General features: G+C 54.5%; 2 protein-coding genes across 3 annotated transcripts; one reads left to right on the top strand and one right to left on the bottom strand.

Moving 5' to 3' along the window:
* Window positions 1–37: 37 nt before the first annotated feature.
* Window positions 38–7,226, bottom strand: LOC100677341 (tigger transposable element-derived protein 1-like). 2 transcript variants are annotated; one of them, XM_023543694.2, is made up of 3 exons: window positions 7,092–7,226; window positions 5,054–5,179; window positions 38–3,498 (listed from the first exon to the last, which is right to left on the bottom strand). In XM_023543694.2, exon 3 carries the CDS (start codon window positions 3,399–3,401, stop codon window positions 1,491–1,493), a length of 1,911 nt encoding a protein of 636 aa, XP_023399462.1. In that variant the 5' UTR covers window positions 3,402–3,498; window positions 5,054–5,179; window positions 7,092–7,226; the 3' UTR covers window positions 38–1,490. The 2 variants fall into 2 exon arrangements, with proteins under 2 accessions (XP_023399462.1, XP_003406728.1); XM_003406680.4 differs by lacking the exon at window positions 5,054–5,179.
* Window positions 7,227–9,654: 2,428 nt separating this feature from the next.
* On the top strand, window positions 9,655–21,768 carry MZF1 (myeloid zinc finger 1). Its single transcript, XM_003406236.4, has 5 exons — window positions 9,655–11,258; window positions 11,728–11,893; window positions 12,638–12,708; window positions 12,837–12,957; window positions 18,456–21,768. The coding sequence occupies exons 1-5, from the start codon at window positions 10,863–10,865 to the stop codon at window positions 19,886–19,888; spliced, it is 2,187 nt and encodes a 728-aa protein (XP_003406284.1). The 5' UTR covers window positions 9,655–10,862; the 3' UTR covers window positions 19,889–21,768.
* Window positions 21,769–22,341: the final 573 nt, after the last annotated feature.

Raw genomic sequence — 22,341 nt, 5'->3', positions numbered from 1 at the left:
TCTGCTGCCTTCCCTCCCCACCCCCCCGCCCCTTTATTCTGACAAGCCCCTCTCTGACACGTGGCATTCTGAAATGACTGGTTTTCTGGCAGCTTGTCAGCAATGTCCACAAAGCCTAGGATGTCACTTCCCGAGAAAGTCTTCCCCATGGGTCTTGTCCTCTGCCCCGATTGTACTGGGTCCCTCATAAGTACCCCATCACACAAATCATGACCTTTCGGCTGGCAGCTCCTGAAGCCACTCTCGCCAACACTGCTCTCCCCAATACCTAGCACATTAGGAGTGCTCATGATTCGTACAATGCATTAACCCAGTCATCAGGATCCAGCAAAAAGCTCCATCACTTCTTCCACTCTTCACTTCACTCCTCCAGGGGAGGCATGCAAGGGGCCTCATCTGACCTCCAGCAAGGCTGGGCCCCCAACCACTGTAACATCTTGCCAGCAGGCCCCATCAATACACTCAATCATTAGCCAAGACAGAGGTGGCAGAAATCCATTCTCCCATCTTTATTTCTTGGCTCACAGACACATGCATGCACAGGTGCCCATGCTGAAAGGTGCTCATGAGGCCTGATATCTTTTTCCCACCACCTGTTGCTCACAGAGCAAACATCTTCCCTTGCTGAAGATCTGTGTTTTGGTGGTCAGCATGGTGTGTCTGTAGGGTTGGATGGGCACCCCTGTTGTTACAGTTTGAGTGGCAGGAGACCAAGCTGGAATGAGAGGAGATGACAAGGCTATCAGGGGAGTGGGGGGATCTGTCCATTGGAGATAGAGCTGTGGGTCTAGAGCTGAGAGAGGCTAGGCTGCAGCCAGTGAGCTGGAAACCAACCCTGAGGTGGACACTGAGCCCTCAGAAGTGGATGAGATTTCCCAGAGCACCAGACCCAGCGAGATCCTCAGAGCTGTAGAAGGCTCAGCAGCAGAGAATGGAGAGAAACCAAGCTACTAGCTTCGTCACAGAAGCCTGGGGAAGAATACATCTCCAAACCATGGAAGCAGTACCTGGTATCAAAGGCCACAGTGGGGTAAGGACAAGGGCTAACATGTGCCCACAGATTCAGGCACAAGAAGGGCACCAGACACCTTGACCAAACAAGAGAACAAAATGGGGTGAAGACAGCGTGGGAGGTGAGCAGGGAGATGCTGAGTGCAGGAACTCTCCTCTGAACACTGGCTGGAAAAGACCACAACAGAGTAGAGAATGGGATATTGGGAAAAACCAAGAGGCTAGTCTCTCAGCCTTGGCCCTTCAGCGCCACCAGGAGGGCAACTGCTTCACCTGTAGGGGTGCATCTCTGTCACTGTGCACTCCAGGGGCCCCACAGCTTACCAACCAATCAAGAAGGACCATTTTCCTGTTCCCCCAAGCCAGCAGCACCATGTGTGAACAGCTGTAGAAAGGCCACAAGGCATAAGCTGCGAGAAATGTGGGTGGTAAAGAGGCAGCATCTGCCCTCCAGAAACACAATTATCACTGGACAGAGCTCATCTGAGGTCAGACCCAAACCCAGAATCCACAGGAAGGACTTGCAGGGCAGCCACAGCATATCCTCCTGGGTCTGTGGCCTCAGCCACCTGCGTGTCCTCCGTGGGGCCCCCCTGAGGTGAGGAGAGTCCTCCAGTCGACTCCTTTGCTGCCAGAGCCACCCGAGCCTGCCGCCTTCTGTCTCGATGCAGCTCCCGGAGACAGGCAAGTGCGCTGTGGACACCCCGAGACACCCGTAGGCTGCGCTCCCGGTTGGGGTCATTGTCTACGAGGACCCGCAGACCAGTGGCAAAGTGGGAGAGAGCCTGGGCCAGGTGCTCGGGGCTCAGCCTGCCCAAGCCAGCCTCCTCAGCCCCTGCACCCTCCCTGGCCTCCGGGAGCTCCTGCTCTGGTCTCTTGGAGGCCAAGCCTTTTCCTTCTTCCCAGTGTGGCCCAGAGTAGCCAGTATCCCCGTCCTCTGCATACTGGGGGCCGCTGTGGTGCAGGGGCTCCCCGTGGGCTTGCAGCAGGCAGGCAACATCAGCCTCAGCCAGGTCCCCAAGGCCCACGTGGCTGGCTAGTGCCACAATGCTGCAGCGGAGCTGGGGCACAGCATCGGGCTCAGGGATGCCGTCAGGCACACACTCAGGCCACAGCTTCCTCCAGGCACCATTCAGAGTGGTAGGCTGCAGCTCTGCCCAGGCCTCAGCAATATTGTCCACAGCGGTCATGACAGTATAGCTGCGCCAGAACTCCTGCACAGAGGGTCGGTCCTCACCAGCTGTCTCCTGCACCAGCTGGCTGAGTGTGCGACGCAGATAATGCGCCTTGAAGGCAGCAATGACACCCTGGTTCATGGGCTGGATCAGGGTTGAGGTGTTCTTAGGCAGGAACTCAACACGCACATGGGCTGAGAGACCATCCAGGTGGGCGGGGTGGCAGGGTGCAACGTCCAGGAGCAGTAAGGCACGGTGCGGGAGCCCGTTCTGGGCACAGTAATTCTCAACGGCCGGGCAGAAGCAGCCAGTAAACCACTCCTGGAAGATGCTAGGCGTCAGCCAGTCATTACGGTTGGAGCGCCAGATGACCGGCAGACTGGCCTTAGAGCAGCCCTTGAGGGCGCGTGGGTTCTCTGAGGGGTACACCAACAGGGGCTTCAGCTTGAAGTCGCCAGCTGCATTGCCACCAAGGAGCAGGGTCAGGTGGTCCTTGGATGCCTTGGGCCCTGGCCCGGCTGCCCCCTCCAATGCCAATAGTGTGCGTTCAGGCAGCCGCTTCCAGAACAGGCCTGTCTCGTCTACATTGAAGACCTGCTGCGGCAAGTAATGGCCCTCCTCCAGGATGCCACGCAGCACTGCAGGGTAGCGGGCAGCAGCCTGGGCATCAGCCACAGCAGGTTCATCCGTCAGTAGCACGTTGTGGCGTGCCTTGAAGCGGGCAAACCAGCCATTGCTGGCCCCAAAGGTCTCAGCCTGGGCACCCTCACCCTGCTCACGCTGCAGCTCCGCAAACAGCTGGCGTGCCTTGTCCTGGATGAGCAGCGTGGTGACAGGTAGGTTCTGTCGCTTCTGCTCCTCAATCCACAGACTTAGCAGGCGCTCCATGTGGCCCATCACCACACTCCGGCAGCGTGTCACCTGAGTGGCACTGATTGGCGTGGCCGCCTGTGAATTGGCCTGGATCTTCTCCTTGTTGACGCGGATGGAGGCCACAGTGGAGGTGGCCAGCCCCAGTGCCCTGGCGATCTGCGTCAGCTTCTCACCCTCCTCAAACCTCCGCAGCACCTCCAGCTTCACATGCAGGGTGATGGACTTCCGGTCTCGCTTGGTGCTGCGGCGGATGCCGATCCTGCTGAGGGGAGCCATCCCCGACACCTGCAGGTCGGGGGCTGCCGGTGGGGTGGCTGTCTTCATTCCACCTACCCGAGCCATGCACCTCAATGAGCTTCCTACCTCCTGCCCATCCACGCAGCTACCGCCGTCCCCACAATGGCAGCCTCTTGCCCTCTCCGACCACACCTGTCTCTGCCTGTAAGGGGGGAACACATGGGCATTAATGTGTGAGCACAGAGGAGTCCCGAGCACTGCCCAGCCTTCACCCAGCTGCATGCCCAGCCCCTTCTCTCTCTGCCACTGGAGCCACTGCACACTCACTTCCCAGCCTCCCTTGGGGCTGCAAAAACATGTCACTCAGTTTTGACTAAAGAAACCAAAAGAAAGGTCAGCTGGCGGACTTTACTCTCTTCCCCCAGCAACAGGGCTACAGGACTATCTCCCAACCACGCATGAAAGCTGAGTCAGAAGACCCTGACCACCTCCCAGACACTGGTGAAGAGATGAGCTACCCATCTCCATGCTCCTTGCTCAAGGACATCGGTCAGTATGGTAGGCCCAATAGTGGCTCCCAAAAATGTCCATGCCCTGAACCTGTAAACATGTTACCTTACGTGGCAGAGAGACTTTGCAGATGTGGTTAAGTTAAGGTTCTTGTGATGGGGAGATTATCCTGGATTATCTGGCTGGGCCCAATATAACCACAAGGGTCCTTACGAGAGGAAGTCAGCAAAGGGTCAAAGTCAGAAGAAATGTGAGGACAGAAGAAGAGAAGGGAGTAATATGAGGAAGCTAAGGAATGCAAGTAGCCTTCTAGAGCCTCCATATGGAACCAGCCCTGCTAAGCCATTTGGACTTCTAACCTCCAGAACTGTAACATGATAAATTTGTGTTGTTTTTAAGCCACTAAATTTGTGGTAATTTGTTACAACAGCAATAGAAAACGAATACAGCCAGTGCTATTTAAGCTGCTGTTGGGTTATATCTTACTTGCAGCCGAACACATTTTGACAGACACTGGCTGTAACTCTGCTCCTGGAGGAGCTGAAGGGATAAGTGTCTGAATAACGACAACCACGTTTCACGATTCCTAGTCACCTGTGAAGGACCAGGCACCTTACAGATATCATTTAATTTCACCCTCACCACAGTGCAAAGGCAAGGCATCATTAGCCCATTTCACAAACAGAGGATCCCAGAGGGGAGTCCCTTGCTCCAGAGCATTGCCCCCTTGGCATCCATGAAAATGTCCCCAGGTACTTGAGTCCATGAGGCTCTGGACGGATCTCGAGGACCACAGAGCCAGGAAACTCTGCCAACGTAAAATAGAGACACACTCTCTAGAGATGGCTGAAGGAAGACTAGAAGGAAAATGGGTAAGTGCAGAGAAGTGAGAGTGAGAGAATTTCATTCTTATTAGTACAAAGCTGCTGTAATAAGCCCAAGAGGAAAGACCATGAAGGGCTTCCCCAGTCTCAGAAGAGGCACTTCACACCACTTCTGGAAGGGTTGATGCATGGGGCACCTGCCCAGTGACTGAGGGAAAGAACACCCCTGAGAGTCCTCCCCCTAGCCAGGGAGCCTTTGGCCACTACCCTCTCTCTCAGAAAAAAGGCGGATTTTGTGAACTACCAATGGGAGAGATTGGTGCCACAAAACTAGGATTCTTCAAAACCAAGAGACAATTTATATAAAGTCAGGATGTTCTGCAATGCCTTTGTCTGTTATTCCACATTAGAATACCTGCCCACCTGCTCCTTAGTGATACATCTGCTGAAGGCTGGTGAGAGCCACCTCTCAGAGCCCTGAGCAGGAAGGTGTGGTCAGCGGGAAATCTTTGTAGCCAGCAAAGATGTCCATGTCCTAATCCTAGGAACCTATAAATATATTACAAGGCAAGAGGGAATTAAGGTTAAGAATGGAATTAAGGTTGCTAATCAGATCTGAGATGGGAAAATTATCATGAATTATCCATGTGGGCCCAATGTAATCACAAGAGTCTTTAAAAGTGGAGTAGGGTGATAGAAGACTCAGAACCAGAAAGACAGCATCATGAAAGACTCAACCAGCCATTGCTGGCTTTGAAGATGGAGAAAGGGGGCCATGAGCCAAGGAATGCAGGTGGCCTCTAGAAGCTGGAAAAGGCAAGGGCAAGGGAATGGATTCTTCTAGAGCCTCCAGAAGGAGCCAGCCCCACCAACACCTTGATTTTAGCCCCGTAAGTTGCTATGAGACAGAATCAACTTGACAGCAATGGGTTTGTTTTTTTTTTTTTTCTGGTTTTAAGACCCATTTTGGACTTCTGAATTCCAGAAATCTAAATAATTAATTCGTATTGTTTTATGCCATATGTTGGTAGAAATTTGTTAAAAAAACTAACACAGAAGGGAATCGCCTTAATCAGTGCCACCACTGTGGAGTATTCTGTGATAAAGGTGATTTAATAAAACCCAAGTCAGATCCTGTCCCCTCTCTACTCAGAGCCCTCCCATGCCTCCCACCTCTCTCCAAGTAAGAGTCAAGGTCCTCCCTAGCTCCCTCTGTCCTGGAAGCCTCCAGTTCCTCCCTCACCAGGCCACATTGCTGGGGCAGGACAAGGATGCTCCTGACTCAGGGCCTTTGCTCCTGCAGTTACCTTTGGCACAGTCGAGCACTCTTCCCTATTAGATGCTTGGCTTTTTACCTCACCGCCTTCAAGTCTCTGCCAAAATATGACTTGATCAGCCACCCCCCACAAACACATTTGTATTTTTTTGTGTTTCTGTCACATGCTGCCTGAGGGTCAGAGCTGTGTGAGCTAAGCCCTCTGTTTTCCCAGTGCCTAGCACACAGGAGACACCCAGAGCCAGTTGATGAGTAATTCTCAAAAGAAGTACAGCAGTGGGAGGCAGGCTTCTCACTTTGTCCCTTTTGTACTTTGAATCATGTGAATATAGCACCTCATGAAAGAATAAATTTAAAAAATGAGTGCTTGTGAAAAGCACAAACACACGATGGATCCTTATTTGTCCAGTGGCTACAGCACCTAGGACAAAAACCTTCAGGAACCCAGGACGCACCTGGCTAGAGACAAGGCCACCCAGCACCGCACAGCCCACAAAGCCCTTCACCCCAGGGAGGCAGGGAAAGGCAGGTGGTCGTGAAGAAGACTCTTGCCAGAAGGCAGACCCGTGTTCAGAGCACTTACACACCCATCCATCCCTCTCCCACCACGCCTTCCCCTGCTCACCCACTATTTAATTCACTCACTCATTCCTTCATTCATTCCCTCTCTCTCCCATCCCCCAGGGACTCACGGGCTCCCCCTCTCGGGAGATAGCCCCCAAGCCCGCCGCCCGGGGAAGACTAGCTGCCCAATGTTTGTGTGAAAAGGGGGCTCGCCCCTCGGGACTACATTTCCCAGAGGTCTGGAGGACGGCCGGAAAGCGCGCACGCGCTCTGAGACAGAAAAGGCCCGCGAGGGGACAGTGGAGCAAGAAAGGACGTCACCGCACTCTCGACTCTCGGTGTCGTGAGCGGAAAAGCCCCTTCCCCCACCCAAGAAAGAACAGCAATAGTGTCAGTACATTCCGCAGGACGAACCAGGAGGGCTGGTGTCCCGTCCAGCTGGACTACATTTCCCAGACGGCCGTGGGGCCGCCGAAATCGTCCTTTCGCTCACCTCTGAGCGTCACGGGCTGCGCGCGCAGCGTCCTCACATCGTTTCCCTCCCCCGACCGGTGCCGAGTAAGACGGCACTGTAGCTCCTGTCCCCGGAGCCCAGGCTACCACGCAGCCGCCGGCCCTCACCTCTGGGCCGCGACATGGGCCGTGTGCTTCAGCTGGGCAAGCGGATTAACGGCTCTTTTCCTTTTCCACCTCACAGCGCCGCTTCCTGGAGACGGACGAGCCTAGCCTCCATCTTGTCGGAGGGGGCGGAGGGGAGGCGGGATTCGGTTGCCAGGCGACGTCCGGACTTGCAGAAAGCTATGTCGACCCCGCCCCCGACGGGGCACTCAACCCCTACTACGGCGCCCCGAGGACTTCCGGGAAATGTAGTTCGTTGGCGTGGCTGCTGCGCACAGCATCCAGGCGGGGGCGCCCGATTCTGCTTCTGCACGAGGCTTGTTTTCTCTCCGTCTACTTTCCGTCATCCTTCCTCCCTACCTCCTTCCCTTGTTCTGTCTCACCGTTTTTCTGTCCCTGACTCCCCCATCCTGATTCCCTTCAGACTGTCAAAATATAATTTTCATAAAAGTTGAAAACATGCTCATACAAATCCGCAGTGTGCACGTGCCGAAAATTTTATTTATCTCACTGAGGGAGACAGCAAAATGATTTAGATGGTTTCAGAAAGAAAGGAGAGAAGGAACTATGGAGAGAGTGAAAAAAAAGGACACTGAATTAGAAGCGCAATGTGGAATACAAAACTGGTTAATGTCCTACAGGTGATACACCATATGCTTTTGGGGTTCTCTTTTCAACCAGGAGAGCATTTGCAACTTACCAACCTTTTACAAGTTGGCATCTAAATTCACAGCATCTGGATTCTGATGAAAGGCAGTTAAGTAAAAAAAGAGTTGCTTTGCTTATTACAGAGTCAGACAATCTGAGGCAAGTTTGGTGGACAATGCTACGTAACTCAGTGAGAGTTCTCACCCATCTTTTTTTCCTGATTTTCACGTTTTCAATGAGTTTTCCTATCAAGACTCCCTCTAACTCTCCCCATCTCTCTTCTTGCTGTCATTTCTCCAGATCTTTGAAAAGTTTCAACTCATCTTACTGTACCTCTAATTTTGACCCTTTTTTTCTTCTCTTGCCTCTGTCTTCCTATAACCCCGACTGTCCCTTGAGTCTCATGCACCTCGTCTCTGTAGGTCCATCTTCCCTCTCCCTGTCTCTCCTCTCTTCTTCATCCATTCCTGACCTATCTTGATCTCGCTTTCGCTCTTCTGATACACCTGCCTCCCCAGTCCTGACTCTCTGATCCTTTGATTTCTTACCATACTAAGTCTATGAGAATTGAAATTTCTCTCGTCTTTCCCTTTGACCCTTGTCTCTGTCCCTATGTTTCTGACCCTGTGTTTCTCGATCTCTATGTCTTGTTCACTTATTTTTACTGTCTGCCCCTCACATCTCTCTCTGCCTCACATCTCTCCTTACTGACTCTGGGTTTCTGTCTCTCTGTGCCCTGAGTGTCTGCATGTCTTTTTCTCTGTCTCTCATCATTCTCCCTGCCCCTGAGCCTTTGAGTCTCTCTCTCTCTGCCCCAAATATCTGCCCTTATAGGCTCTGGGTCTCTGTCTCTTTCACATCTCTCTCTACCCTGACTCTCTGCCCTCACAAACTTTGGATCTGTCTGTCCTTCCTCCGAGTCTCTGCTTCTGTGTCACGGTCTCTCATCACTATCTCTCCCTGTCCAGAGTCTCAGCCCTCTCAGGCTCTGGTTTTCTCTCTCTTCACATCTCTTTTTGCCCTCCCAGACTCTGGGTCTCTGTCTCTGCCTCATATCACTACCTGGCCCCGAGTCTCCGCAACTCTCTCTGTCTCATCACTGTCTCTCCATCTCTCCATCCCCCTCTCAACACTCTCATCCCACTTGTGAGACGGTCGCTCTCGGCCCCAAATTGCTCTGGAGATGCCCGGGCCCGCCCACCGCCCGAGAGCAGAAAGGAATGTCGTTGGGCCACGGACCCATACACCGAGGGCCGCGCCGAGTACACTTCCCAGAGAGCATCGGTCGGAGCCTCCCCATTGTGCTGCCCAGAGGCATCTAAGAAGGCACCACCTCTTGGACGACGGTTGCCATGGAGACGGGGAGGCGAAAGCGTTTACGGCATCCTGGCGAAGGTGGTGATTGGTGCAGCGCCCTGCTAATCGCTGAAGGCCCGTAGAGAATTGAAAGAAACGTGATAACAGACAGGCGCAGTCGGGAAGGCGGCGCTGCTGGACGTTGACCCCCAAGAAGCTTGCGCACGTCGACGGGCGTCGGACGCCTGGATCCGGGGCAGAAAGCGCAGAAAGAAGCGATCCGGAGCGCAACCTGATCGTTGCGACTACCGCTGTCCTGGGGACTGGTGGGGAGGCGGGAGCGGAGGCGAAGGTGGGGGAGGGACAATGGGGCGCCCGAGTGGACGCGCGGAGCCTTCTGGGAAACGTAGTCCGGCCGGGGAGGGAAGGTTGGCCGTTGCGCGTGCTCAGGAGCGTGGCGCGGCTCGTTGGGTGCGGAGGTGAGGGCGGGGGCCACGCAACCGGGAAGATTCGTAGGGGAACCGGGGCGGCGGCTCCGGATTCGGGGGTTCCGGCTGCCCAGCGGGACCAGAAAAGGGGGGTAGGGACCTGAGGATTCCCGGCAGACCGGCCCGGCGAAGTCGCGCGAGGTTCGTCAATCACCGCGCATTGCCATGGCAACAGGTTTTATGAACCCAGCCTCCGGTTGCCATGGCGCCGCCAGGAGCTGACATCGCTCTCCGAAGCAGAAGTTGCCCACCAAGTCTGCTGGGAAATGTTGTCCGGGAGTCTCCGCACGGTCCGACCGGCTTGGTGATGGTCTAACTTTCTCGCAGGGTTTCAGGTTGACCTGGAACCTCGAGGTGCGAAGGTTTGATCCATGGTGTCAGGCGGCCCCCGAAATCGACTCAGCGGACGGGGGTGACTTCTGACGGGCCATCCCTTTAATAAACATCACTCCACAAACCCCGTGTTTTCCTCGCAGCTGCATGAGCACAGCGCGGGCGGAGGTCATCCCCATTTGCCGATGAGGAAACGGAGGCTTACAGAAGCACAGGGACATGTTAAGGTGACATAGCAAATAAGCGAGAGCAGGCTCCCGGTCCAGTGCTCTTTGGGCCTTTATAGATGCCACTAAAACTACCCCATCACCTCCCAGCCCCACCTGAATCAGGGCGCTGAGGCCTAAAGCCCCACGCAGGAGATGGTGGGGCATTGCGTGGAGTGATAAGTTGGGCTCAGAGGATGGAGCTGAAGGTGCTACCTGGGGGCTGAGTCACAGGTGAAGGCAGGAACCAGGTGAAGGAAGGCTGCCCTGTGGGACTAGGCTGGGAGGGGAAGTAAATAATAAGGCCAGAGTGAGGAGCCAGATCTGAGGGAGATTGTGTGGGACAGTGGGCATCAAAGTGATGGGCTGGCATTGGGCATTGGGGGGACATCCAGTGGTGCCAATGCCCAGAAGGTGAGTGGTATAGGTACCACCCACCTCTGAATGGGAGGGGTGCAGGCCAGGTGTGAGGTAGCACGTGTAGAACAAGGGTAGGATTTAGGGGAAGTGCTTTCTAGGCCCAAAAAGCAGCTTTTGCTTGGAGAAGACTACTACAAGGGACCTTTCGTGGACACAGTTGGAGAGGAGAACAAGAACGAGGGTAGCTTCAGTGTCCAGGGGTGTCTGGCATATGACCTGTCTCTCTGTGCCTCAGTTTCCTGATCTGCCTTCCACATCTGAGAATCGACCAGTGCAACATACAGTAACATTCACTGCCACTGTCTGTCCTTATCCCAGGGCCCTCATTCCATTCCTCCCCCAGGGGTGGACACTGGCCTCAGAGATCCCTCCCCATCCTCCCAATGAGGCCTGCTGCACTGGGGCCCCCGGGCCACACACCCCTGGAGGACGAAGGGCCCATCACAATGAAGCTGGAGGACTCTGAGGAGGAGAGCGAGGCTGCTCCGTGGGACCCCAGCCCTGAGGCCGCACGCCTGCGATTCCGGCATTTCCGCTACCAGGAGATGGCAGGGCCCCATGAGGCCCTGGCCCAGCTGCGCGTGCTGTGCCGGCAGTGGCTGCGGCCCGAGGCACGCTCCAAGGAGCAGATGATGGAGCTGCTGGTGCTGGAACAGTTCCTGGGCTCGCTGCCCCTGGAGATCCAGGCCCATGTGCGGGGGCAGTGGCCCAGCAGCCCAGAGGAGGCTGTGGCTCTTGTTGAGGGGATGCACCGAGAGCAGGGAGGCCCGCGGAGATGGGTGAGTCTTCAACCCTGGGTGGGGAGCTCAGGCCTGGGAACAGTGTCCAGGGGCACAATTGGCTCTGCCTCTCCCTGGGATGCTCCGTGCTCAGACACTTTCCGTGGGGAGATGAAATGGTCGCCAGCAGGAGAGTCTGCAGGGCCAGCCCTCCCTCACCCAGGCCTCAGTTACCTGGAGTCATGTGGACATGGGAAGGGCTGGGGTGTGGAGGACCTCCTGGGCAAGCACATCTGAGAGGCCACAGGCAGCTGTCCGCATCAGCAGCTCAGAGGCGGAATGACTGCAGGTTGTTCCTTGGCTCCTTGCTCAGGCCTGGGGGAAGGTGGGTTCTTGGAGGACCTTATCAGTGGGCATTTTCCAGGCAGACCCCTAGGTGTCCTGCAGTGGGGTGAGCACCCATGAGCTCCCTGTGCCAAAGCCTGTCACAACGTCCTGCCTGGGCCCCTGATGGCCGGCATCTCCCCAGGTTACAGTCCAACTACAGGGCCAGGAGGTGCTATCAGAGAAGATGGAGCCCTCCAACTTCCAGCCCCAGACTCAAGAGCCTGGGCCTGAGATAACCCCTGGAGCCATGCCGGAGTCACCTCTGGGCTTTCAGGTGAAAGAGGAGCCGGAGGTCACAGAAGACCCAGGTGAGAGCAGACAGGGTCCAAGCCCAGACTTGGGTGGCAGGTCCTGGCTGGGTGGACTGGGGTGGGCCTGGTGTGAGTAGCTGAAGCCCACTCAGCCAGGCCCAGCCAGACTAGCAGTTCCCACATGCTGGCGGCCCCCACAGCTGCCCCAACAGATATCCACTCTGGCCCAGCTAGTGGCTTTCACTGTCCCCCATGCTCCAAGCCTGACACAGAATGTTTCCATGGCTCTCCCCCTGCCATAGAGTGGGCTGTTGGGATTTTCCATGGGCAGGAGGCACATGGGTTCACTCTCCAAGGAGATCCATTTCTTGGTGGACACGAACCAGCAGCTGGGAAGCAGACAGCACAGGGTGGAGTATGGATCCTGCCAGTGTTAGGGAGGGCTTGCCACAAGAGCCAGCTGCCTACTCTCTCCAATATTCCTGCAACACACCCTTGTGAAGTACCCCTCAGCCCCACTCCCATTAGTCTCCCTGCCAGGGGTGCAGGAGCATGAACCTGAGTCCACCTGTCCCACCACAGCTCTACCCAGCAGTCTTCCAGGGGTCCCTGACCTCCCTGGGACCAAGCCCGCACCCCTTCTGCCTGGATCCCTTCTCCAGGGAGCTGCTCAGCCCTCTCTCCCTGGGTGGACTATTCATGCCCACATTTGTCCCCCCTCCCCCCTTTCTGGCATACCACTGTGGAGGGCAGGGGTTCAGGAATGCCCTTGGGGCTGTCTGACTCCACCTTCTCCCTCAGTGCTCCTGGAGTCCAAGCCCCTTGCAGCCTCCCAGAAAGCCATGCCTGTCCTCCTGCCTGAGCAGTCCCAGGTGAGCTCCCAATGCCAGCATGGCCTTCTTCCTTGCCCTGCGAGTCACAGTGGATAGGGAATCGGTTAGGGCCTTCCCTGGGCCCAGCCCAGCCAGACAAGAATAAACTATAACCACTGTGTTTTCAGGGCTCTGAGATAGTGCTGGGCCAGGCCTCTCCCCACAGTGAGGCCGGACCTGAGGGGCCTTCGTGGAGGGAACACCCAGGGGCCCTGTGGCAGGAAGAAGCTGGGGGCATCTTCTCCCCAGGTAAGTAAGATGGGGCACGGTGGGGGTGGGGCCACTGAGCACCCCTAGCCCTCCACATGGACAGTACCATGTCCACTCTTGATCCACTCCTGACCCTACTTAGATTCCCTGGACCATCTCCTGCAGTGTTCAGTCCACTCCAGCGTCTCCTGTTCTCAAAACCCAACCCCTCCACTGACTCTATAGCTTTTTTGGCTACTGCCCTATGTCACAGTAAAACCTCCCAATAGCCAACACTATTCCCCATGTCCATGTGCTCTCCCTGTCCCAGAAACGTTGTATGGTCTCGACTCTGGGTTTGCATCCTGCTTATTGCAGAGTGAGGTGAGGTGGAATTGGGCAAGGACAGAGCAAACTAGTAGACTTCGTGGGTGGGTGGGCAGGAGCAGCCTTGGCACAGGGTTGGAACTAGACAAGGTCAGAGCAGGTTAGAAGATAGGTAGGTCAGAACAGGTTAGAAGATAAGGCAGGTGGATAGAAGCAACCTTGACACAGGATGGAAATGATGAAGATTAAATAAGGACAAAGCAGGTCAGAAACAGGGCAGGTGCTCCTCTTTTGCTTCCTGGATCCCTGGACTCCTCTTTCTTGGTTTACTCCTCATTTTGGTTACTTCCTAAGTGGAAGTAAGATTCTAAGACATATATCTGAAACACATTTGTCTAACCTTCATGTTGGATTGACAGTTTGGCTGGATGAAGAATTCTTTTTATTGATTCAACCCCAAACGTTTATGTCACCTTTGCTGGTGAGCCCTTTCAGTCTGAAATTTTTGCTGTCAGTTCTGGGAAGTTGCCTTGAATTGTTTCTTTGATTTCTTTCCCTCCATTGCTCTGTTTTCTCTTTCAGGAATGACTGTTATCTGGCTGTTGGGTCCCTTGGATGGGTCCTCTAATGTTCTTTTCATCCCTTTGTCTTTCCCTGCTTTCCAGGCAATTTCCTCAATTTTATCTTCCAGACCTCCTGTTGAGATTTTCACTTCTGCTAGCATAGGTTTAATAGTCAAGAGCACATTTTCTTCTCTGAATGTTCATTTTTATGTAGCTTCCTGTTGTTCTTTCAGTTGTACTGCCTCTCATTATTTCTCTGAGAATAGTAATAATTTGCTTTTAAGTTTTTTTCCTCCAGTGTGGTCTGTTCCCCCAATCTGTCTGCTTAAGAGAGGAGCACCAAAAATCTGGTTGCAGCTCTGAGCAGATAAGTGAGGGGCTTATCATCTGTGACGACAAACCAGGGGTGGGAGGCATGTGGGTTACTTCCCAAGGAGATGCACTTTCAGGACACGAGGGGCAGCTGGAATGTGGGTGGGCACTCTGGAGGGATCCATAGGGTGATCTAACTGGAATGTTTTGGGGGTACCCCCTCCACGTGAGTATCTTCAGATCCTTTCTCTTGGGTGGGTCTGAGTCCTCCAAGGTGCTTCGGCCCTCCTGTCAGCATTCTGGAAACTGGAGGAGAGGCTAGCATCTGAGCACCCAATGTGACTGTTCACTTAATCATCTGGATTTCCTCAGTAAAGTCTCTCACCTTTGGCCCAGTCTTTTGCCAGGATGGAAGAAGAGATCCAGGAATCAGAAGCACAGCAGTGCACACCTGTTGGCTCAGAATTCTATGCATATAGCAAGCAGAGTTGAGCGGTGAAGCTGCCCCACTCAGCCTCTGCTGCTGAAACAGCCTCCCCAGCCTGTTGAATGCTGCTCCTTCACCCACAGGTGCAGAGTACCTGGCCCCTCCCACTCCTGAGCTTTTAGACGTTCTTGGGGGCAAAACAGGTTGATTTTCTTTCTTTCTTTCTTTCTGTTTTCTTTTTTCCAGCTTTCCCTACTGCTGGCTTAGTATTTTCTCAGATCTGTTAAACCATTTACCCTTTGCCCATCTACTTTCCAGAGTGGAAAATTTCAGGGTTGTTTGTTTCCTTTCCTCTTCTCCCACCTTTGTGTATTTTATGCCTTAAGAAAAGGAAAATAAAAAAACTTTGTTGTAGTTTTCACTGGGGTTTCAAGATGGGACATTTATCAAAAATTTAGATAGATGCCATTGTTATCTAGATGTTCCCATTTGCTATGTTTTTTATTACTAAGGATCGTAAGTCATCCTTTTTTCTTCACAATGTCCTTGTTTCACAGAAGCTGATCCCTCCTTGCAGGATCTGGAAATACTTCAGGGTCCTCCTGTTCAGATTAGTTGTTAGCTCTCTTTTCTTGGGTGGTCAATTCTTCCACTGGTTGTGCTGTCTAGGGTCCTTCCCAGACTGGTCAGTTAGCCTAGTTTTCTCAGATATGCATTTTTCCACTGCTTTGGATTTATACTGTCAGCTTGCCTGCCCTTCCAGCCAAAGGCATGCAGCTTATTCCTGGCTAAGTCTGTAGGTGGACTGGGCTAACCCTGTCCCCACTCTTGGCCCCAGCTTCATATGACTGAGCCACTTCCTGTCCCTGGGTCTTCAACGCCTTAGGGCTTCTGCGGAGTTCACTGCACGAGGCTCTTGGTTTTCAAACCTCACTATCCTTTCTTGCTTTGGAGTTGTCCAAGGTATTTTTTAAGTTCTCCTTGTATTTTGTCTGTCATTTCTACGTGTTGGAACAGAGGGAGCGATCCAGCACATGCCCTTTCTGCTACCTCAAGCCTCCTGCCAGCCCAGCCCACCCTGCATGACTGACTACACCCTTCTGCTTGAACCTGCTTCTCTCAGTTCACAACCCAGGCCCACCATCAGGACCACCTCAGGCTTCTTGGCCAGTCCCTTCTATGCAACCCCATTCTCCCTCCAGGCTGCAGTCTCTGCCTAGATGACTACAGCTACTGGCTTCAAACACAAATTCCCCTTGGCCACCTTGGACTCCACATCAGATCACCTGGTTCCTCCCCTTGCTCCCCAATATCCATCTTTTGCACAGCAGAGAAATCTTTTAATGTTTTCTTTTTTTTTTTCACGATTAGAATATATGAACAGTTAATGCATTCACGTTAGAAAATTCAAAAGGCACAAGGGAATATAGAGTAGAATGATTCCCTCCCTGTCTGGACCACTCAGTCCTGCTCCCCAACAGCCAACAATACCAGTTTCTTACGTGTCCTTCCAGAAGATTCTGTTTGTTGCATAAAGGAACAAACATATATTGATGTATGCTCATTTTCCTTTTTTAAAACACATGGATGCTTAATCTCCATTCTGTCTCATACTTGTCATTTGTCACGCATCTACTCACTTCAGCACACAGTACTGAGTGCCCTCAGTCTTTGTACAGCTGCATAGAGCCCCAGTGAGTGGACATACCATTGTTTATCTGTCCAGGCTCCTATTGGCGTTCCTTTGGATTGCTTCTCGATGCTATGAGGAACTTCGTACGTGGGTCATTTAGCACATAGGGGAGCATGACTGTTATAGGAATCCCTAAAAACGGAATTGCTGAGTCAAAGTGCAAGGCATTTGTCATTTTGGATTTTGCCACACTGGCCTCCTATTTACACTCACCATAAATACATGTGAGCACTGGGTCCCTGCAATGCAGATATAGAAATGGTGGACAGGTAGAGCTCCAATATGCATTTTTCTTATTAGGAGGGTGTAAAAATTGTGTGGCAGGTTGTCTGACCTCCACAAGGGGGAAAGAAAATCATTATCAGCATCAGCAGCCCAAGGCTGATTCCTATGAGACAGAGGTCAGACATGCCTCCGCCGTCCAACCTTTTTACTAGTTCTCACACCAATTCTCTACTTCCCTGCTGGGTTCAGTAATTCATTGCAATGGCTACACAGAATTCACAGACCATACCTACAGTATGAGGTTTATTAGGGAAGAAACAGGCTACAATTCAGATTCAGGAACACTCAGGATATAGTTCTTCGATCAGGACAGCTTATTCTTAGCCACGCTGCAGGCAGGACTCTCTCTGGCCCTTGGTTCCTTGGACCTCTTGAGCCCGCCCAGCCTCTGCCCTTCTCAAACAAATGATACAAAGCTCTTTTAGCTCTGCTGCCAAATGCCCAGAGGCACCCCATGCCACCAGAAAATCTCCTGCCCAAAGGCAGTCAACGTTCACGCGCTATGGGCCAGGAAGCCCACAGTGCCATCTCCTGTAGGTCTCTTGGTTCTGCTGCTGCTGTTTCTCTGCTGCTGCTTCTCGCCGTCTTCAGTGTTTCAGCTCTCTTTCTCTGTCTCCTGGGTCTAGGAAGGTCTCAGCACAGGGATCGTCTCGTCTGTTCTTCTTGGTGGTAGTCAGGTCCCTTCTTTCTGCCTCTGGGATGCCTCATTTTTAGCCTAGCTGGATGTAAAAACTGACCAATCCCCTCATTAGGGTTCAGTGTATCTTATGTGCATGGTCCCACCCCCCACAAGGGTGCCCTGCACCTTATTTGTGTTATTAGCAAGGTGTCCAGTTCCTTGGTAGGGCACAAGCACCTTATTTGCATAGCCCCACCCAATCATTTGATGGGAGTTAGAAGGACTATGGCTAGAAGGGCCATATTAAGTAATTTACTGCACAGCAGAGGAGGCTGAATATATTTTGTGGGATTTAAAGTATTAGTTACATTTCCTTTCTTGTTCACATCTTTTGCCCATGTTTCTGTTATGTTGGTCTTTCTTGTTGATTTGTTAGGGCTCATTACTACTGAGGTTAATTAGCCCTTTGCTTCTGATGAATTTTTCAGTTTGTGTTTTGACTCTGTTTGAGGTCATTTTTGTGGTGCATAAATTGTTTACTTTGATGCAACAGAATTTATTTGATGTTTCTTTGGTGATTTGTGGGTTTCTGTCACCCACTGCAGCCCCTCTCTACTGTCCTGGTCTCCATGGTTTAAAATCTTCCAGCTTCCTCCTCCTTCGGCCCCTGCTTCTCAGTTGCCTTCGCTGACTCCTTCTCCCTCACCCAGTATCTAATGCTAGAGTGCTCACAGCATGGCCGGAGACCCACTTCTCTTCTGTTGACACTCATGCCACGTAGACTGCATGTAGGCCCCGGGCTCTGTGTGCCATGTATACACCAAGGTACCCACGCTCATATGTTCCCACAGAGTGTGCCCCTGAATCCCCAGCTCCTACACCTGCGACTTCTCTGTCCCTTGGATGCCTCGTGGGCATCTCAAGCACAGCGTGTCCAAACCTCAGACCACAGTCCTGGGGAACAGCCTGCATTTCTGGCCTCCCCACACCCCCACCACATCCTGCTGGCTCCACTTCCAACCTCCCTCAGACCTGCCCCCTTCTCAGCTGCAGAGTCCACCTTGACCCTCCCAGAAAAAGGAATTTCGTGAACCTGAGTCAGATCCAGAAAGCTCGGCCCTAGGTTTTAACACAGGCTACTTCTTATTATTAAGGGCTACATCCTGTTGTGACATCCTCAAAGAGGCCTGCACAGATAAAGAGCCCCTCTCCTCACTGTTGTCACCTCTGCCCCCTGGAATATGGCTAGTTCACACTGTATCAGAAGGGCTTAGATACCCAAACACAGTAGACGCTCAGTAACGAGTGAATGGATCCCTTTCTGCCACACAGGGTTTGCTCTTCGGATGGACGGTGTCCCCACAGGTCCAATCACTGTAAGCCCCCATCTCGACGTCCCCTGGGACCTTGGAGTGGCCAGCCTCACAGGCCAGATCCAGTCACCCTCCCCCGAAGGCGGCCTCACACATGCGCTTATGCTCCCTAGTGACCCAGGAGGTGAGCAGGAGTCAGGGGGCAAGGACTCCAGCCAGGATGCCGGACCCCCACCGGCCACTGCCCGCTGGCGGGCCCCCAAGGGCCGCAGCCGGGGCCGCCCCAGCACCGGCGCCGGCACAGTGCGGGACGGACGCTGTGAGGTGTGCGGCAAGGTGTTCAGCCAGCGCAGCAATTTGCTGCGGCACCAGAAGATCCACACAGGCGAGCGGCCGTTCGTGTGCGGTGAGTGCGGCCGCAGCTTCAGCCGCAGCTCACACCTGCTGCGCCACCAGCTCACGCACACCGAGGAGCGGCCGTTCGTATGCAGCGACTGCGGTCGGGGCTTCGTGCGCAGCGCACGCCTGGAGGAGCACCGGCGCGTGCACACGGGCGAGCAGCCCTTCTGCTGCACGGAGTGTGGCCAGAGCTTCCGGCAGCGCTCCAACCTGCTGCAGCATCAGCGCATCCACGGCGACCCCCCAGGCCCCGGCGCCGCGCCCCCTGCACCGCCCAGCGCGCCTGAGCCCCCAGGCCCCTTCCCCTGCAGCGAATGCCGTGAGAGCTTCACGCGGCGCGCCGTGTTGCTAGAGCACCAGGCGGTTCACACAGGCGACAAGTCCTTCGGCTGCGTGGAGTGCGGCGAGCGCTTCGGCCGCCGCTCGGTGCTGCTGCAGCACCGGCGGGTGCATAGCAGCGACCGGCCCTTCGCCTGCGCCGAGTGCGGCCAGAGCTTCCGGCAGCGCTCCAACCTCACACAGCACAGGCGCATCCACACCGGTGAGCGGCCCTTCACCTGCGCGGAGTGCGGCAAGGCTTTCCGCCAGCGACCCACGCTCACACAGCACCTGCGCGTTCACACGGGCGAGAAGCCCTTTGCCTGCCCCGAGTGCGGCCAGCGCTTCAGCCAGCGCCTCAAGCTCACGCGCCACCAGCGGACACACACCGGGGAGAAGCCCTACCACTGCAGCGAGTGTGGCATGGGCTTCACACAGGTCTCCCGGCTCACCGAGCACCAGCGAATCCACACGGGAGAGCGGCCCTTTGCCTGCCCTGAGTGTGGCCAGAGCTTCCGACAGCACGCCAACCTAACGCAGCACCGGCGCATCCACACGGGCGAGCGACCTTATGCGTGCCCCGAGTGCGGCAAGGCCTTCCGTCAGCGGCCCACACTCACACAGCACTTGCGTACCCACTGTCGTGAGAAGCCCTTTGCCTGCCAGGACTGTGGCCGCCGCTTCCACCAGAGTACCAAGTTCATCCAGCACCAGCGTGTCCACAGTGCAGAGTAACCCAGCCCAGCAAGCAGGGCTTGCCTCTCTGCGCATCAGTTCTTCCTCTGTCCATGGGGCAGAACACCTCCCTCACAGGATTGCTGTGAGGCCAGCTGTCGCATGGGTACAAGTATAGGCATGAGCTGGCCAGCCCAGTGCCCGGCCCCAGTAGGTGCTCAATAAAGCCAAAAGAAAATTGGGTCCTCTCCACCCACATGGTTCCTCTGAAGGCCACAGCCCCTGAAAAGGTGGAGATGGCTCCTACTGTCACCTTCCCCAACCTGCGTAGACACCCCTGGTACCAGGGCCCCACCTGCAGTTCTAGCTTAGGAAGGGTGAATAGCCCAGAAATAGTGGTGTAGACAGGAAGTGGCAGAGCAGTCCAGCTTCAGCTCTGCCTAGACACCAGCCCTGTCTCCGAAACCCACAGAAGAGGAAATGTAGCATGTGAGCACCTGCAGAGAGTCCGCCACTTCTGGCCTTCATCAGTCTTGGTCCAGTCAGGAGACAAGCTACAAGAAGTGTTTTAACAGGGAATTTCATATGAAGAATACCAGGTATTAGCTTATTGATGGGAAACTGAAAAGGGTTAAAAAAAAAAAAAAAACAACTAAGCTGTTGTGGAGGTAGGAACTACAGGGAGCAGCTGCACTCCTAGGGCTGGAAGAACAAAGGAAAGTATTGTAACTTAGAACCTTCGATGAGTTCTTCATGGAGCTCAAACTCAGGTCCTTGAGGAGGAGGAGGCACCATGGGCTTAGGATGAGACCCTTGAGGAGGGGGCACTGGTGTGTCTCTAAGGAGTCTGATGAACCTGGTTCTGGGAAGTGTGGAAACAACCTGGCACCAACTCATGTCTCTGGAAGGACCTGCTGCAGCCAGGGGGAAAAGGTACTGCTGGCTGCCTAACGGGGGGATGAAGTACCTTCTCCTTTTCTATGCCCTGTAGTGCCCAGACCCTAACAAGGAACTGCTGGCCAAGAGGGGTGTGTTTGTGGGGCCCCCGCCCTGTGCTGTGACGCCAAGGTGGGCAGATCTGGAGCACAAACGAGGGAACTTAACAGGCAGTCCAGTATTGAAGCCAGGGGACACTGGGGAAGTTCCAGCCATGTTGACCTCACATCTGAGCTCTTTGAGACCTCTGAGGCCCCATCTTCACCCCAGCACTCAGTCTTAGAAATGATGGTTGCGTACTGAGCCTGGGACAATCAGAGGACTAAAGGCTGGGTTGAGAGGCATCAGCCTGGAAGTGCCCTGAAGCCCTGGGGGTGGGGAAATAGACCTTTGGGGGACAACTTAGGCGGCTCCGGACAGCTTTGGGACTCAGCATGGATAACAGAGGAGAAAGGCCTTCAGGGGAGAGCGACAGAAGAGGCAGGTGGGATCAGACCAAGGGCCCAAAGTGGCCAAGAGGTGCCCAGGCACACATAGGACAGGGCCTCCGAGTAGGTGGGGGCGGGAATAGCAAAAGTCCGAGAAAGTGGGGGCGACTCCACCGAGGTGAGGACAGGGAGTCGGTGTGGATGCCAGGCCAGGGTTAAGGAGTGTGGGGGCAGCTCCCGAGGTGAGGATAGACAGCAGGGGAGGGGTCCGTGAGCACACCATTCGACCACACCATTCCCCCTCGCCCCCTCGCCCGGGATTGCCCGCGCTAGGTCTCCCACAATGCTCCCGTCGGCGACGTCGCGTCGCGACGGTGACGCACTCCCGAAGCTGCCTTCGGACTCTTGAAGAGCTGAGCGGTCCAGCCTCGGCCACCCACCCCGCCCGGCTCCCAGCACCGGCATAGCCTCGCGGCGCGTCTAACCCCCTAAACGGTTTTCTCGGTGAGCCCGCGGTTGCCGTGGTGACGGCCGGATGTAGCAGAATCTCCTGGCACCATTTCCTCCCGGAAACCCTGGTGGCCTAGTGGTTAAGTGCTATGGCTGTTAACCAAAAGATCCGCAGTGCAAATCCACCAGGCGCCCCTTGGAAACTCTACGGGGCAGTTCTACTCTGTCCTATAGGGTCGCTTTGAGTCGGAATCCACTCGACCGCAGTGGATTAGTGGGTTTCATTTCCTCCCGCCCTCTGACGGACGCTGAGCTGTGATTGGAGAGGAGCATGACGCCCCCGTACACAACGCCCCGCCTCTGGCAGCAAGGAAGGGTCGCCAAAGGCCGGAGTGCGCCTGCGCTGGAGATCGAGCCCGCGCCAGCCCCCTCAACTCCCTCGTCCGAGTCCACCCCGGAGTCTTTCCTGACCACCTCTGACGATCTGCATAGTGCTTACCGCTCTCTGCCATAATATATGTTTTATTTGTTAGTTGACCTCAGCTAAAACGTCCATGAGTAGGGGTCTTTTGAGTTTGCGATGGGACACTAAGGGTGCCCAACACCACACCCTCTTGGCAGGGCCCCCAGCCTCACCCAGGCTCTGGTCGGCGCGATCACCTTGTTTATGTGGCATCCGGGAATAGAGACATCGTCTCA

This window comes from Loxodonta africana, chromosome 11 (assembly GCF_030014295.1).
Source record: "Loxodonta africana isolate mLoxAfr1 chromosome 11, mLoxAfr1.hap2, whole genome shotgun sequence".
Lineage (NCBI taxonomy): Eukaryota > Metazoa > Chordata > Mammalia > Proboscidea > Elephantidae > Loxodonta > Loxodonta africana.
This window is presented reverse-complemented; position numbering and strand designations above follow the sequence as displayed.

Bases quoted from the DNA above. Each gene is read 5' to 3' on its own strand.
- MZF1 (XM_003406236.4), top strand. From the start codon at position 10,863: ATGAGGCCTGCTGCACTGGGGCCCCCGGGCCACACACCCCTGGAGGAC. The intron at 11,259-11,727 runs GTGAGTCTTCAA...GCATCTCCCCAG, and splicing joins AGGGAGGCCCGCGGAGATGG to GTTACAGTCCAACTACAGGG. The intron at 12,958-18,455 runs GTAAGTAAGATG...TCTGCCACACAG, and splicing joins TGGGGGCATCTTCTCCCCAG to GGTTTGCTCTTCGGATGGAC.
- LOC100677341 (XM_023543694.2), bottom strand. From the start codon at position 3,401: ATGGCTCGGGTAGGTGGAATGAAGACAGCCACCCCACCGGCAGCCCCC.